This window comes from Muscardinus avellanarius (assembly GCF_963383645.1).
Source record: "Muscardinus avellanarius genome assembly, chromosome: 3".
NCBI lineage: Eukaryota > Metazoa > Chordata > Mammalia > Rodentia > Gliridae > Muscardinus > Muscardinus avellanarius.
Window position 1 is genome coordinate 159,601,571 of NC_137788.1, and position 18,177 is coordinate 159,619,747.

Below are 18,177 nucleotides of genomic sequence, written 5' to 3' on the forward strand. Positions count from 1 at the left end.
TGGCATGTGCCTCTCTCAGGGAAAATGCTGCCATTAATAATTCTGGTCTAAGGAAGAAAAACTGCTAAAAAGAGGGGTGTATTTCTCTTTCTGAGGAAGAATGCTGCTATTACAATCTACCCCACATCTGGAAGGGCTCCAAGGGCCAGCAGCTGCGGGGCTCCTTCCCTTCCGGTGAAGGACCAATAGCTGATGGGCTCCTGCCTTTCCAGGAACCCGCTCTCACAATCTGCCTTTTCTTTTATTAGCTCCTCATCTGTTAAAGTCTATTCGAACACACATTACCAAGCTGTCCAGGGTAACCTCCAACTCCCACTACAGCCATACTCCCACCTGACCACTCCCAAAGGACTCAACCTCTCCCAGCCAAGGGGCCCCTACGATGTCCCCTGACAGCAGGAAGTAGCTTTGACTTGGTCTCCACCCATTATCACCAAAAGGCTGGGATGATAGGTCGGATCCCCCATCGCCCCACGTGCAGCTTCAGTGGGGACAGGAGGCAGACCCTGGAAGCCAGAATTGGAGATATCACGAGACTCCGGGTGTCACAAGACTCCAAACATCACGAGACAGACTCCAGAGGTCATGAGACTACAGATGTCATTAGAGAATCGGCATGCAGATAAAACACTGGTGCTTCCGATCTGCCATGCGACTCAGCTGGCCGACTAGGACTACGCACAACTCTCCAAACCCACGGCTCCTTGGCCCCTTCCCCCACGGCCCGCTGACTCCCCGAGGGTGCCGGGGCCAAATAAAGCAGCAGCTTTCGACAACCTGGCTGGTATTTTACCTCCTCTGTGACTCCCTAGCTCCACTTTCAATGTTTCACTTAGGAGCCTGTGGTTGGGTCCTCACACTTCTTGACGCCCTTGTATTTAACGCAGGGTCTAGTATTGAGGCGTCAGGGTCAGGGACAAGGTAACCATATTTCCTTGGGGGCAGCAGATCTGGGAAGAGGTGGGTTTGCACCTGAGCCCCACCTCTCACTCCAAACACATCTTCTCACTTTCATTGTCCTAGAGCCATGAAGATGTTTTCTATTCAGCTGTGACTCCCTTAAGCAAGTCCACCCCTCCAGGTTTATAAAATGCAGGTTTGCAGTTGCTTTGTACCAGAAGAATCCCCCCCAAACCTTCATATGTTTATAGAATACGTGCTCACAGATACTGCTCACAGAGACATGTTCATGGATCCCGAGCTGGGGTAAGCAGAGGAGCTCAGCACCCGACTGGGGCGCCGCAGCCCGGGCCGCGTGGGTGTGACTCCCACCGCTGCGGTGTGGTCTCGGGCCAGTTGTGTTGCCTCTCGCCCGCCGCCTGCTCTTCCTCCTCTGTAACACAGGGACAACAGTGGCCCCCACGAGCCTCAAGTCAGCACGGATTCACATAGGTAGAAAAGAACTGGACAGAATCATCTTTAATTTTAAAAACTTCAAAACTAAGTTAAAGGATTTTTGCTGTTTTGATCTCTTCATTTCGATTACTTGGTTTATTTATGTACTCACTATTTTTGACTTCATGCAAGTATTTTTGAGGAGCGGGGCCGGGTGTCCTGGTGGACTGTTTGGTGGTCTTCTTCAGCTCTAAAAGTCTATGGGATTCTCTTTTGTTGTGAAGATGAATGTATGGTGTGGAAAAACAACCAAAGTTAAAATTCTGTGTGTGTGTGGGGGTGGGGGGAAGATACCAGGGACAGAACCACAGGCGTTCTACCTCTGACCTATACCCCAGCCCTACTTTATTTATATTTTTATTTTTAAACATTGTCTCACTAAGTTGCTGAGGGCCTTACTAAGTTGCAGAGACTGGCCTCAAATCTGCAATCCTCTTGTTTCAGCCTTTACAGTACGGGGATTATAGATGTTTGCCACCATGCCTAGTTAAATTTAAAATTCTTTAAGCCAAGAAACTTAGCACAGTTATGTTTGCCATTGCAAATTTACAAATTCCACTGATGTTTCTTGAGTAAGCTGGTAAAGCAGTTAATATGTATATTCAGGAATACAGGGGCATAAATGAGGAGCATTTTAGGACCAATCATCAGCCTTTCTGACATTTTAATCAAGTTTTGTTGCACAGAACGTAGTTTTTATATCTTCTATTAATCCCTAACAAGGGAGTTTGAGGCTCCTTGGATGGCATGGGTTTGGTATTTCTTCCTGAACACGCCAACATCTGAGAGGACGTGTCAAAAAGGACTAACCAGAACATGAATCCCCAGAGTCACCTTGCAGAAGACAACTGAAAGAGCTGTCACCGGACCCCGGCTGCACACCGCGCTTCTGACGCCCGCCCTCGGCCGCCACACTGTCATCTCGGCAAGTGCAGAGGCTGGCTGGGACCGCCTGGCAGCCACGCTGCCTGCGAGTCAGTGACAGGAGACTGAGATCATGACAGTGGCGGCTCACGCTCACTATGCCTTGATGTGTGTGGGGCTCTATCCAACCTGTGTAGCAGGAACCTACGATCATGATGGTGGCAGCTCACGCAAACTCTGTTTTTTTTGGGGGGGGGTTCTATCCTACGATCACGATGGTGCGGCTCCAGCTCACTATGCACTTGCGTGCGTGGGGCTCTGTTCTGTGTGGCCGGCACTGAGACCACCATCCCCAGCTTACAGGTGGGAAAACTGAGTCAACGGGCAACAGCAATGTGCCCCAGCGCCCAGCCAGGAAATGGAAGCGCTGAGGACTGAACAGGCCTGAAGCCTGTACTCCCAGCCACCTAATTGCTTTACTTGGAAGGGACTTGGGATTAGGAAAACAATTAAAAGCATTTTCTCATGCTTTTAAAAACTTCAAAAGTAAGTTAAAGGATTTTTGCTGTTTTGATCTCTTATTTTAATTACTTGGTTTATTTATGTACTCACTATTTTTGACTTTATGCAAGTATTTTAAATTAATTTTCTGGTTATTAATTCCCTGCCCTTAAATGAGAAATAATAAAAGAGGTCAAGTATTACAAGTTAAAAGACTCAAATTCTAGTCTCAGCTTTGCAGGAAATCGCTATGTGAATTTGGTCTAGGTCTGTTTCCTCGTGTGTACTAGCACGGTCCTTTCTCTAACTAAACCAGAGCAGGGTGTGTGCAGGGTGTCGCTTTGTGAACTCAGGGACACTGCCTGGCGAGGGGCAGATGGTGGGGGGCTCGTGGCCCCCGCTGGCTTTAATGGCTGTGAGCTCCAGCCCCTGTATGCCTTGGCCACTCGCCAGAGTAAGATGTAACAGGGACAAGCTTGCATTGGCCAGGACCCAGTATGTTATTTAAAAAGAAGAAAAAAGCTTAAGGATGGTCAGGGTCTCTTAAGCAACATTAAACAAAAGCAGACTGTGCTTGTAATCCCTCGCCAAGCACTCCTCCTCACGTTTGCAGAGGGAGGGGTGCGGTGAGAGTGTCAGCCGGCCCTGTTTCCTGTCTTGAAGCATGGGCCGGAAGCTCATCACCAAACGCCAATTGTGTAGGAGTCACTGTCTCCCCGCCACGCCTTGTTCCTAAGCAGCAAGGTCCTGCTGAGCAAGGTCCACACATATCAACGTTCTAAAACGACAGCGCTGCTGCTCTAAGGCCGAGATCAGCCGCGAATGGTGGCGGCCCTCACTGGTCCTCCGTACACAAGGGCTCTGCTGTCCCGAGAAGCTGAGGCGTGGCTACTACAGAACAATGCTGGCTTCCGGAGATATTACTGTCTTCTTTGTATAGTCCACCATGCAAATTCATGGAGACCATAAACGATTAAGAAACTGCTGGTGACTTTCTACCCAAAACAATGTCATTTGTTTCCCCCAATTTCTCGCTCATTTTCAGATTCAAAATCATTTACGTAGAGGCTGCCATGTGTACAGAGTTGAAGGGACAGATTCTCAAGCTCAGTCCCAAGATTTAAAAGAAGTTTGTGGAGGCCTGTGAGCTTCTGCAATTCCATTTTTAAAATATCCAAGGGCTGGTCCTTTGGTAACAACTAAAGTTGCATTAAATGCTAAATGCTTTTTAAGCAGAGTTGAAAACTGGTTTCCTTGTTCCTCTCAGAATTTCAGCTCCTGCCTCCAGCCCTCTCCTCTCCTTTGCAAGGCAACTTCAAATACCATTCTTTAAAAGGAGGCTTTATGGCTTTGGAGGAACAGGCTGATTTCACAGCCAGCTTTGCCACTGCTGTGGAAAACAGAGCATGTGCGAGCCAGCTGAAGTCATAGAACCGCGAGGGTCAGGGCTGCGGGGGCCTCCGCCGCTGCTGTCAAACTGCGATTGGAAACAGCTTTCCCAAAGTACAGCATGAGAAATCAGCGATTCTTGTCCACAGCCCGCCAGGCTGTTGGGCTTCTAATCAGGCCTAGCATGACACATTAGCGATCAGAAGTGTAGAAATCTCAACGAAACCAAACAAGAGCGTCCTCTGGCTCCAGAGATCTGTTGTTTCCGGGCCTCCGGGCCTATCATTACTGTCACTCACCAGTTAATAAGGGGCCAGCCTCTACAGAGGGACTGGAAGGCTCCCCAGTGGAAGCCCAGGTTCAGCCCAGCGCCCTCCCTTGACCCCAACACTGGATGTGCGACCGTCTAACTAGTCAAATTCTTAACCTTGTTCTCCAGAGGTGACTTCAGCTTTATCAGCCGCTTAGAGATAAGATAACTTTTTCAGAGATCATAGCAAAACTATTTCAGATTTTCATGAGCTAGAATCATTTAATGAACATTCTTTCTCTTGGCACTCCAAACTTGAAGGGAAAGAATCAGCTCTCCAGTAAACAAGCTCATGTCAGTGGTCGTTTAGTTCAAAGAAAATCTTTCAATTTTTAAAATATTAATCCAGATGGAGCTCAATTTCTTATATCCCTGTCTAGATCTAAAAGCAAAAAATAAAAACCCTACCTCAGGTCAATTATTTCAATGTCCATTGTATTTTTCAACTCTTTGATGATCTTTAATCTCTGAGACATATTTAATAAAGTTGAAAAATGAGTTTATCAGAGGTTTGATAAAAAATGAACTTATCTGTCCAGCATGGTGGTGCACACCCATAACCTCAGGAGACTGAGACAGGAGGACTGCAGGTTTTAGACCAACCTTATCAAGTTAGCAAGACTCTCAACAAGCTAGCAAGATCCTGTTTCAAAATAAGAAAATAGCGCCAGGTGTGTAACTCAGAGGTAGATTGCCCTTGGGTTGAGTTCCCAGTACAGAAAAAAAAAAAATGAACGTATTCAATAACTTGCCAGCTGACTCACACACACAAGCCACCCACTCTGGTGATACAATGCTACGTGGAGGTATCACCCAGAGTGGGCCAGCCGCAGCCTTCAGTGTGGAACACGGTTACCTGGAACTCCCTCCGATGTGTGTTTTCCAGACAAAGAAGGGCCGCGATCCAATCTCTCCCCCTGCTTTAGCTCAGATCCTGTCATCCAATGGAATACGCTCTGGTCCCTTGACTCGATGATTTCTCCTTTATCTTTTCTTCCATAACAAGTCTCTGGGATCTCGACCACAGGACATCCTGCACATTACACCTGGTTGCCAGTAGGTGAGTATTCCCCACTAGACGGTGGTCGGCCTCCTAAACCCAGTGACAGTGCCATCCGCATTTCAGGAGAGCGTCCCTCACCCTGTTCTATAATTAAAGCCCAGAACCTAATTCAAAATAAAACAAACGCAAAACCTATTGTCTAAAAGGTGTTGCCACTTTCTTATTAGTCATGCACCACATACAGAGCCAGTGAGGAGCCACGGCCACGATGGTGGTCCCATGAGATGAAAACAGAGCTGAAAACTGCCTGTTGCCTACTGAGGTTCTGACATCGTAGCACAGCACATGGCCCGCATGTTTGTGTGATGCTGGTGTAAAGAGCCTACTGCGCTGCCAGTCACGTGAGAGAACAGCACAAACCTGTGGGTGGTGCAGGACACTTGATAATAAGCAACTGAGTTGCTGGCTTGGGCATGGACCGTACTAGTGACATATGGCTATATTTGGGAAAGGAGATGTTTTCATAAAAAAAGTTCAGCAAATGTTGGACAGCGAGAGCAGAAGCCAGAGGGGGGAGAGAGCATGACATTTAGGGCTGTGCACCATGGTAAACAGAAGGCTCCGAAATGCTACGGCACCGTCTTCGTGAAGTTTATCACAACTCAAGCAAAATTTGACTCATTCTGGGATTCTTTAGAGGGTAGCCATAGACATTTTATTAAAAAATTTCAAAATAACCTAGCCTGAGTAAATAGAATTTCTTCTTCTTTGGGAGAGCAGTTGTTGAGGATCAAAACCAAGACTTCAAACATGCTAGGAAAACAATCTGCCACTGAGCTGCACCCCTAGCCCCTAAAAGCAATATCTTAAGAGTACCTTAGAGACCTAATTCTGAATGAAACTATATTATAGAGACAATTTGTATCAGTGGTAGAGTGCTGGTGTAGCACGCAGGAAGTCCTGGGTTCAGTCCCTAACACCAAAGAATTCTCTTCTTCCTCATCAAGCCAAGAATAAAAAGAATTCTGGTGAAAATATGAATTGACTTGAGCATTCCCCCCTCTGGGCCTCTCTCTAATCTGGCAATGACATCTGCTTGTTAGAAACAAGAATACTTGGATAGCCCTTACCTTCAGGAATATACATCTTTTGAGCATCTTCAGGATGAAGTAACCCCAGTAAAGATGAAGGACCTGCAGGATCATGAGCTGGAGGTTGAGGAAGATGTAGGAAAAGAAAGGATCCAGGTAATGCAGAGGTAGAATCAGCGTGCAGTACAGAATCCTGAAATCAACCAAACAAATGGGGGAATTTCATTAGATCCAAACCACTTGTGAAAATTTCAACAAAAACCAAATACTTTCTCTCTCCGAACATGCAATATTTATTTCATTTCTAATGTCTATGAAGTTTTCAAGAGAAAAAAATAGGATAATATTATCTTCTGTATCACTCTTGGCAAGCCACACAAAAGTACAGTCTGTTTCCAGGAGAAAGGTTAACACAAGCGATCCTTTTATCGTCCACTTAGAGTGTCTATACTCCAGTTTCCTCTTTGCAAACAGAAGAGCATGCACTAACACCGCTCACTGTCCAGAAGGAAGATGAGACAACGCATGTTTGCAAGGAGTCGTCACTGCCTTATGACATGATCTCAATTATTTGGCATCAGAGATGAGCGGATGGGGCTGGAGGTGTGGCTCAGGGGCAGAGCACTTGCAATGACGTGCAAGGCTGGATCAATCCCCCGCATAGCAAAAAAAAAAAAAAAAAAAAAAAAGTGATGAATGAAGAATTCCACAAAAGTAAAATATCCAAATAAAATAGGCATTTAAGGAAGCAAAAATTCTGCTTCCACACCCTAATGTGAATGGTATACTTTATCAAATGTCATAAACAGATTCCTGGACACAATTTTAACTGTCCCTGATGACCCAATATGCACAGCATCCTTAGATATTATTTTGGTATGAAAGGCTCATTGTTCCTTTACCAAAGTTCATACATTTTTATCATTTTAGAGTTCTTGGGTGGGTTTGTTTATAATCTTATTGTTTAGTTATAAAAAAAAACTAATTTGTTCATTTAGATTGAGAAGAGAAACAAGTAAAATTGCCCATATGCTATTGTCTTAAATAACACTGTAATTTTACAGCACTACCTTCCACATTTTTTCCTATACAAATTTATTTTAAAAATTAACATAGTCAAATTTTATGGTTTTGGGGTACAACCCAATGAGTAGCTTATATAACTACCACCACAGTTACGATACAGAATGGTTCCTCTTGCCAAAGAACTGCTTGGCACTACCCCTTATCCTCTCTCTCTCTCTCTCTCTCTCTCTCTCGCACGCACGCACGCACGCACACACACACACATATGCACACACCCTTCACACCTGCAACCACCTAACCCCTCTCCATCCTTTTCCTGTGTCTTCCTTTACCCTTTTCCTGTGTCGGCCTTAGGATCTGGCCAAGTCGCTGTGGGTATTAGAGGCATGTTCCTTTATATTACTGAGTGGTATTCTACTCATGGATACACTGCAGTTTATCTGTTCACCTAGTGAGGAACATTTGGGTTGTTTCTAGTTTTGAAAATTATAAATACAATTGCTATTAATTCTCACATAATTTGTGTTAACAGAGTTCTTTTTTTCTTCTTCTTTTTTTTTTTTTTTTGTGCTGGGATTGAACTCTGGGGCAGTCTACCTCTGAGACGCATCCCCAGCTCTTTTTATTTCTTATTTTGAAACAGGGTCTCACTAAGTTCTGAGGGTCTCACTAAATTGCTGAGGCTGGCTGGAACTTGCTATTCTGTCTCAGCCTTCCAAGTACTGAGATTATTGGCGCGCACGACTACACCTGGCAAACGTCACTTCATAAGGTAAATATGTAGGGTGGCTCTGCTGTGCAGCACATGGTAACGTCATACGCAACTGAACTGCCTTCCAGAGCGGCTGTCGGCTTCACCACTAGTGATGCGCATGGGAGGGCCTGTGCACCTGCATCCCAGCCAGCACTGGGCATCGCCCAGCTTTGCTCTGCAGTGGATGTAGCATTTGTGGGATTGCACGCTCAGCTCTGTCTAGCTCTTCATCAGAGACGTGGTACTCAGCTTAAGCAGCCTGGGACACAGAGGCTTTCCCACATGGAAGACAGCTTCTTTCTCTATAATTCCTATTAGTGCACTAGTGCACTACAGCCTCACATCATTATGTAGTTCTTGGTGACAGTGACGTGTGTGTTTCTAAAAGTGAGATTGCTGGTTTAAGGTGTACTTTAAAAGTTCCAGGGGTATATTAAAAGTTTTAAAACATTGACATTCTTTTCCAAAATTATAAAAATTCATAAGGCCACCAAAAAGCGTATGAATAGTTTAATTGAGTCCCTACCTGTATGGAGTGAGTTTAAATTTTGCTCATTTAAAAACACAAAACAATTCCAACTGGAATGCTCTGAGAGTTCTCCTGTGCCTAGTTAGTGGCTCTATTTTCTTCTTTGAGAGGTATCAGTTCAAATTCTTGTTTGAAAATAATGATATAAACTCTACATTAAATACCTTAGCCCCTTATTTTATTTATGCAAATAATCCTCATTTGCTTTTCAATTAAAAATATAAGGTTACTCTTTAAAAATTTAAGTAACATAGAAAAATAATATAAAGAGGGTAAGAAAAAAATCAACTAAAATCTCACAACTCATAGATACCCCATAATATCTGGGAGAACAAAACTCAAAACATCTCTTCTACAACCATATTGTTTAAGGTGGTGCTGGGTTTTTTTAATTGGCATTCCCCTCATCACCACATTTTATATAACGAGGATTACACTATATGCTGTACATGTGATTTTTTTACTCACTATGTTACAGGAAGCTTTCCATGCCAATGAACATAGTTGTACATCAGAAACAAACTTATTTGTAGAAGAAAAGGTAACGACTCTCTGGGCCTGTCCACCTCTGCGGAGTACTTAGCTTGGCCGTTGAATCTTGAAAGCAGCCACATGGTGGCTCACATTGCGTCAGTTAACTCACACACAGATGGTGTGTAAGTGAATGGGTGTAGTTATGTCCCAATAAAACTTTATTAGCAATACCAGACAGTGGCTGGTTTGGCCCGTGAGCCATATTTGCCAGTCTCTGGCATATATCATCCTGTGTAATGGCTGTTTCACAAATATCTCATAACTTAACCACCCCTTAATTGAGAGGCATTTAAATTCTTCCCAAATCTTCATTCTAGTCTACAGGACACTGAGAATTACTAATAAAAAAAAACACTCTGCAAAATTATTTGATTCTACCCTTACAATAGCTAAATCAAAGACTATACGCAGTTCACATTTAGGGCTATATTGCTAGACGGCTCCTGCCAGAGCCTACAGTTTACACTCTTGTACTCCACATGACAGGCCCTGCTTCCCTCAGATCCTGGTCAACACTGTATGGTGTCAGTCTCTACCAAAAATAACATCGCACAGTTTATGTTTGTTTTTATTTCATCTGAAATATACTTTATATATATAGTTATATATTATACATGTATTTATATATTATTATTTCTATTTATTCTTGTGTGAACTGTTTGCCCACGGTATCTGTCCATTTCTAGTGCAGTGTTGACTTTTTGTGTTGATTCCTCAGTATTCTTTGTATATTAAGGATATCAATACTATTTCAATTCACATTAAATATCATTGCAATCTAGTAGTTTCTTTCAACCTGATAATATTTTGATAGATTAATTTTAAATATTATAATGCAGTCTATCAATTGTTTCTCTTATATCTAGCTTATATATTATACTTTAGAAGACCGTTTTCACCTTTATTATAAAACACATTTCCCATATTTTCTTGGTATCCTGGCTCTACTATTCATAGGCTGTGTAACTTTGTGTCACTTCTTTGGGCATTTTGTTGATGATCTGCAAGCAAAGAGGATTACCTTCTTTATTCAATCAGTGTTTATTGACGCCTCCCAAAGCGCGGCCTGGACTTGGCAGGCACAATCGTATGGTAATGACTGAACCATTGGTGCTTACCCTCTGGTGCCCGCATTCCTGGAGCTATTAGTGGGGATTAAAGGCAACGGTGCGTGTAAGCCCCTTGCCCTTCGGGTCTGTCGGGTCCTTGGGCAATCTTGTGTCTTACTTTGAATGCTCTCAGCCTAGAATGTACTTCTCCTTTTGGACCAAAACTCTTCATCTATGACAGCACTAGCCCTTCCTACAGAGAAATCTCCATCCACCCCTGAATACACAACTTTCCTGCAGTCCCTGCTACAACCCCCACAGGCCTGGCGTCAACAGTGGCTCATAGGAACCGATTCTCCACAGGCAGGCACCCACGGCCTCTGCGTCCCCCTACCCGGCCCAGGGCCTTGCCCCTTACTAGGTCCCCTGTTGGGAATTTATCAGTGCCAACACCAACAGAGGGACCTATGAAAATACCTCTTTCCACAGCCTCCGTGCGAACAATTAGCAAGCATGTACTGGTCCACTGTGGTCCGTACAAAGAGAGGAAAGGACGGGGACACACGGCAGCGTTCTGACTGAACTGGGATGACGCCCTTGTGCCCTGGGTGAAGGGCAGACAGAGCAGAGAGGGCTCCAGGTGGGGGACTCGTGCAACACTTACAGATGCCCTCAGGAGGGGATCATGGGAAATGCAGGCGGGTGAAGGACCTCAACAGTAGTTGCTTCCATTTTGAGAGTTTATAAAGCTCTGAAAAGAGATTCGAGGGAGAGGAGCGGCGAGGCAGGAAGGTGGGGTAAGAGGAAGTGAAAGGCGAGGGGAGCCATCCCCAGGCCAGCAGGAGCATGGCCTTCATTTCAAGAGCAACAGGACACCTGGCTGGTCTTAGCAAACAGAGTGACACTCATCTGCGCCACCAGAGTCCAGGGCCGGACACCACTGGTCTCTTGCCCTGAACCTCGGGGTCCTGGACCGTTTTTTCGGTATCTGGTGGAATTTACCCTACTCCTCTGACTGGGAGGCTCCCGAGAGAGACACGGCAGCTCTACAAACTGGCCCTGGGGAGAGGCGAGGGCGTGGCCCGGCCTTCCTGGATCTTTGGCGAGTGCCATCACCTTGAGGTGCTCTGCAGGTGGGTGAGCTGTCAGTCTGAGGAGAACGCTCCCCTGCCTAAGGGCTCAAACAAGGCAGCTACTCTCAGGATGACTGTCGCCCGGCTGCTTGCCCTCCCTGCCTGCCACAGAGGATGACAGTCAGCCCAGGACAGACAGCTGCGGAGCCCGCTGGACTCCTGCGTGGCAGGGAGGAGGACCCCATTTTGCAGAGGGAGACAAGATCCAGAGGAGGGAAGGCTGGGGCTGGGTGCCTGAATACTCTCTGTGGGAGGTGGGAGGGCCCAGGCCGAAGACACAAGAGAGGAACTCAGAGGGGAGGAGTCTCTGGCCCTGGCAGGATACCCATGTCGCAGTTAAGTTTCAGGACCTCAGTGGAGGATGGACCAATCTCACGATTTACATTTCCTTTCCTCCGTTGCTAAAATAAAGGAAAAAAAAAATACACCTCCACCTCTTGACTCTGTCCCTCACACATGCAGATACACATGTGCAGGTTCATGCTAAAACATACAACCATGCATGCCTGGTCATCAGTCACGACCTACTGAAGGCTGAGCGGGATGGTCCTTTCCTCGAGAAGCCAAAAGACTGCCAGACCCTGAGTTCCTAGGACCACTCAGCTCCTGGCCACTGGGCTTGAAGATTTCCAAACTAAAATCAACTACTGTATACTGGAATTACAAAGCTCAGCCTTTCCTCTCTTTTTGTTTTGTTTGGTTTCTTATTTTAACTCTTTCAATCACTGGAATACTGACACTTACATGCCTTGAATAAATTGCCATGTTGGTATAAATGGAAGCTGTTTGGCCACCCTGGATAGGGCAACCACCAACAAGTTCTCTTTTTATAATGAGAATGTAAAGTCGAAAGTCTTTTGTTTTGCTAATTCTAGGTGTGAGCATAAGTCATTTTAGAGCAGCACATCCTGGTTCTACAGGTTAGCCATCGCTGTCTTCAGAGACGTCAGAAATTTCAAAGTGACTATGTAGTTTAAAGAAAAATAACTTAGTGAAAGCAAAGGAAATACTTCTGAGTATCTGTCTTAGACAATAGAAAAGATGTGTTCTGTGTTCTGAATATCCTATTTCTAGCCTTGGTTCTTCCATAACAACTGTGTGATGTAGATGCACTGTGAATCCTTACTGCAAAATAAATATGGGTGTACATGCCTCAACAGTGCCAGTGACATAAAAGGCAGAGAAGTGTAGGAAGACGTCCCAGCGAACGTCAACAGGTGCAGGCATGATCAGAGGCCAGGACTCAAGTGGCAGGGGGAAGACAGGCAAGAGACATTCCTGGATTGACTGACAAAACTGGAACTTGAGCCAGGCGTGGTGGCCACGCTTTTAATCCCCGTGCTTGGGAGGCAGAGAAGGAGGATGGCGCAGGTTCGAAGCCAGCCTTGCTGGCTTAAGACACCCTGTTTCCAAATAAATAAAAAATATAAAATAGGTCTGGGAGTGTGGCCCAGAGGTAGAAGGGCTTCCAGGAACCCCAGTACCACCAAAAAAAAAAAAAAAAAAATGGAACTTGAAAGGTACATTGCTACACTTCCTGCAATTAGTAACTGCGCTGTGATTTCGTGAGAGAATGCCTTTGCTTAGGAAACACACACTCAAGTATTTAGGGCACAAAGAATTACGTGTGTGTGTGTGTTATTGGAGACTGAACTCAGGGCATTCTACCTCCAAGCTACACCTTCAGCCCTATTTTATTTTTATTTTGAAATAGGCTCTCATTGGGGTGAGAGTCTCACTCCTTGCTGAGGCTTCCCTGGAGCCTATGATCTCCCCCTCAGTACTCTTCCTGAGTACTGAGATCATAGCCGTGCATTACCACACAAGGCACAGAGAATTATCAAGCTGAGTCAGGCATGGTGGGGGCACAGGCCTATAATCCCAGTACTCGGGAGGAGATTGTAGGTTCAAGGCCAGCATGGTAATTTAGGGGGATCTTGTTTCAAAATAAAATAGGGCTGGAGGTATAGCTCAGAAGTAGAATGTCTCTGGGTTTAATCCCCAGTGAAACACACACACACACACACACACACACACACACACACACACACACAATTTAGTTGACATCAGTAGCTTTCAAATGGTCCAGAAACGTGTGTGTGTGTGTGTGTGTGTGTGTGTGTGTGCGCGCAAAGGTGGATAAGAAATGACAGTTAAAAGGACAGATGCTAACCATTAAAGGGTATGTTAGATATAGTTCTCTGTTATAAACTTGAAATGTGCCTGTAAACTTGAAATGATTTCTAGATAAACAAATGAATAAAGGGATTGGACCGCATCCCTACCCTAAGACCCCGTGGTCTGCAGCATGACCTCGTGGATACCCTTCCTGAGCAGCCTGGAGGAGCTGCGAGCAGGTGGGTGGGCAGGCGGGCGGGAGCAGCCACTCTGAGGGCTCCTGCTGGACAAGACAGTGAGCCTATGTGGCAAAACCCATCATCCCCTTCAGCGGCTGAGCAACCAGAAAATCTGGTTCTGAGATTCAGGTCTACGGTGGTGGCTCCAGGGAGTGGCTCTGACTCCAGAACAGCCTTTCCTGCCCTGCCCAAGCGTCCCCTGTTCTCTCCTGGCAAAACCAAGAGCACCAAGGGATCCAAGCCGACCACGGCGCCATCAGAACCCACTCAGCCACTCCTAAACATGTGGGCCCAGCCCTGCCTTGAGAGAAATGAAGGGTCCACCTGCCCCGGCCACATCTCATCACCATTAACATCAGCGAAGAGCATTGTCGGATGCTTTGAGCCTCATCTTAAAAATAAAATAAAAAAACTCTCTGCTAGCCACCCAAGTATTTATAGGCTCCATTATCCATAAAATTTCCTTTCACATATGGGCTTCCCAGGTCCCATTTTGCTATTCCAGTGATAGCTGGAACATCAAAGTCTGGGAATATAAAGTCCAGGGACCAGTTGCAGGGAAAAAGTGACCGGAAGCATCTATACTCTTTGACATAAGGAAGCTAGGTATTTGAATATCATTTATGGTTGGAAATGTTTGCTTTTTTTCTCTTTGGAACATCCGCGAGACGAAAGACATGGGTCACTATAAATGATCTCTAAATATATGAACACAGATGCCAAGATCTTTTCTAGGCAGGAGGCACTGCTGGAGGCGGGGTGGTGTCTCCTGCTCCTCAGGCTCTTTACAACATGTAGCGTAGAGGGTCCAAGCAACAGGCAGCGAGCCCACTGCCGCCCCCGGTCTCTGCAGTGGACGCTGGGCTCATGGGGCAGCCCATGAGCACCACAGAGAGCTGTTGGCCAGGCGGGAGGAAATCAGTATGGCTCTAGTTATTCATGGAGAAAACTGTCAGGAACATGGTTTAATCTGACCTTAGAAAGGTCCTCCTAGCCCAATGCTTCTCTGGTGGTATTTGCATAACGTTCAAGTAAATAAATACATCAAATAATTCAAAAATATAGAAGCCATTATTTGAAAACAATCGTTGGTGGGAATGCAATATGAAAACTGTCAGCCTGCAGTTTGAAGTGTTTTGAATGAAACTGCAAATGAATGGGATTACTAGGCAAGTAGATGAGAGCAATTTGGCCACCGTGAACTTCTGCCTAATGCTAATACCACAAAGCCGAGAAGACCAATGGCATTGGCCCCGCTGACAGGGTGAGCCTCCGACATGGCGGGAGAGGAAAGAGATGGGACGATGGCACGGCACAAATACAAGGGGGCCGCAGGAGAGCTCGTGTGCGTGAGGCGGCCCAGCCTTTGCCCCAGGATCCAGACTCCCTCGACTGGGCCCACCCCGCTGGTGCTCCCTGGCGCCATGCTGTACCTCACCGCAAAGTGTGCTTCCACAGCAGCTGGGAAGCCAGCCGTGTGGCACACGCCTGTAGCCCCAGTGCTTGGGAGGCTGAAATAGGAGGACTGCAGGTTCGAGGACAGACTCGGCAAAATATTTTGCAAGACTCTCAGTAAGCTTGTGAGATCCTGTTTCAAAACAAACAAACAAAAATTAGCTGGGCATAGTGGCGCATGCTCGTTATCCCAGCATTTGGGAGGGTGAAAAAGAATTGCAGTTTGTGGACAGCCTCAGCTACCTAGTGAGGCCCTTTACAACTCAGTGAGACCCTGTTTCAAAATAAAGAATAAAATACAGGGCTGGGGGTGTCGCTTGGAGGTAGAAAGCCCCTGGGTTCCATCCCCAGGACCACAAAAAATAAACAAATAAACAAATAAATAAATAAAAAGGGCTGTAGTTTAGAGGTATACGTTTCCTGAAATCAATACTCAAAAACAGGGGCACACACACACACACACACACACACACCCCACTAGGACAAAGAACAGAGCAACTAGATGCAGGTCCACGTGTCTGACTCTGGGAGCCCACTGGCTGAGCCACCTTCGGGTGTCTGCTATTATCTGCACCTGGCTCGGCCCCTGGTAAATTCCTCATGAATTTGAACTGAATAAAAAACATCCTTGAGGAATGACTCTACATAGTTACACATTTTAGACAGATGGTTGGAACTAGGCTGACAACAAGAAACTAAGTTTTCCTCTCTGGCACCAAGGAGATGATTGTGTAATGAGGTCAAGTTGACGGGAGGCTCAGCACGCTGTAGGAGGACGGGCCCCCCCTTCTCCCCAGCGGGACCTCAGCATCGCAACAGATGAGCCTCTCAAAACCGCTGCAAATGATCCCAAACTGCAGTGGCTCAGTGAGATTTTCATCAGCCTTTCAAAGGATGAGAACAACAGTACAGAAATATTTGTACCATCAAAAAATAAAATAAAAAATTTTATGATCAAGCCTGCTAATATTGTTAAATTCTGGGTCCAACTCCCTACAGATGTCAAGCAGTGGTCCTGGCGGCCACTGAAAAGGGCTGCTGAACTCAGTACCAAGATGGAGCAAACTTCTTCTTGGATTCTAGAAATCCAAGAAGGCTGGCAGAGGAATGAGCTCTCAAGTCTAGGACTTTTAAAGTTGGAGGTGTGTGGGAAAGTAGCACTCTGCCTCCCGATCCCTCCAGCGCCCCCTGTTTATGGGAGGGCGAGCTCGCCATGAGACATCAGGAGAGAGTTGGAACAGAATGTTCTCCATTGCTAATTCAAAAGCCGGCCCAGCAGCAATACTGCAGAAACGTCTCAGAGAGCCCCCTAGACGGAAGGCGTCCATGGAGTGTGCTTTTAAAATAGGCTTGCCAAGTCCGTAAGACCACTCCCATTAAGAAATACAGTCTCCTTCTTTTGAATATGGGCCAGCCTTAGGGATCTGGCACCAATCAAGACTGTGTGATTGGAAGAGACAGGATGTGACCCTGAGGCTGAGTTGGAGGACAGACAGTGTCTACCTACCTCTCTCTTGTACTGCTCACACTTGAAATGCAGCCACCGGGCTCGGAGAAGGCCGAGGCCACGTGCAGGGCCAGCTGTAGGTGTTCCAGCCAACAATCAGGACCCACCAGCTGGTTCTACATGGATTAATTCAACTCTGTGACTGAGGAAAATGTCAAGAAAATTCCAACTCTAGTGCCTATCTGACTGCCCAGACGTCATCCGATTACAGCCACACGAGAGACCCGAAGAGAAAACCGTTCAGCAAAGGCTGATCACCTCCAAGAGCCGGGAGAGATAGCACTAATCAACAAATTGTTGTTTTAAGAGAAAGGTCTGCAAAGTACGGCCTGTGAATAAAATCTGGCCTGCAACATGTTTTTGTATAGCCTGTGGGCTAAGAATGGTTTGGTGCATTTTTAAAAGGTTGTAAAACAAAACAAAACAAAGAAAAATATGCACCAAACATCATATGTGGACCTCAAAGCCTAAAATATTATTTCTCCAGCTCTTTACAGAAAAAGTTTGCCCATTGCTGTCCTAGTCACCAAGTCGGTGTGTCATGCGACCACAGCGACTGGAGTACGTGGTGCCTTTGGGAAGGAGGAGAGGTGCCGCTGGGCTGATGCTGGACCTACAGTGCCGGCCAAGACATGCCAAGAAGCTATATCCAACTTTTTTGCACAAGGCCATATTTATCTATCAATAACTGTTACCGAAGTCTGGGAGTAGAGTTCAGTGGTAGGATGCTTGCCTCGTATGAGGTGGGTTCAATCCCCAGCACCATAAAATATAATAATCATGATAATAATAAATATTTACACTGATTGCTATGACACGCTATTATTTCACAACCTGCTCAGTCCAAGCAAAAGTGACATTAATGTGATTTATCAAGAAAGAAAGGTATGAGGCAGAGATAACACATATGATTCTGGATTGAACTATACATTTTGAGATACTTGTAGCATTTATCAAATCCTTACTAAGCACCAGACATTTTTATGAAACTTTTTGTCTGTGTGGTACTGGGGACAGAACCTGTAGGCATTATACCTTTGAGCTATACTCCCAGCCCTGTATCATATTTTCATTTGAAAACAATGTCTCACAAAGTTGCTGAGAGCCTCCCTGAGTTGCCAAGGCTGGCTTCAAAACTGTTTCAGCCTCCCAATTCCTAAGTGTTTTCAGATTCATGGGCCTCAATTAAGCCTCTTGTCCGCCCTATTTCCCTGTTACAGGGGAGAGGGCCGAGGCACACAGGGCTGCTCCAGCCTGTCCATGACCACGCAGGTGGTTAC

General features: G+C 45.8%; 1 protein-coding gene across 1 annotated transcript in view; it reads right to left on the reverse strand.

Moving 5' to 3' along the window:
- Positions 1-18,177, reverse strand: part of CERS3 (ceramide synthase 3) — a gene marked incomplete at both ends in the record, with an annotated part of 60,533 nt that overhangs the window by 14,543 nt on the left and 27,813 nt on the right. The window contains one exon of the mRNA XM_080692816.1: positions 6,593-6,746. Coding sequence (XP_080548942.1) covers positions 6,593-6,746 — 154 coding nt within the window. The remainder of the gene's footprint in view (positions 1-6,592; positions 6,747-18,177) is intronic.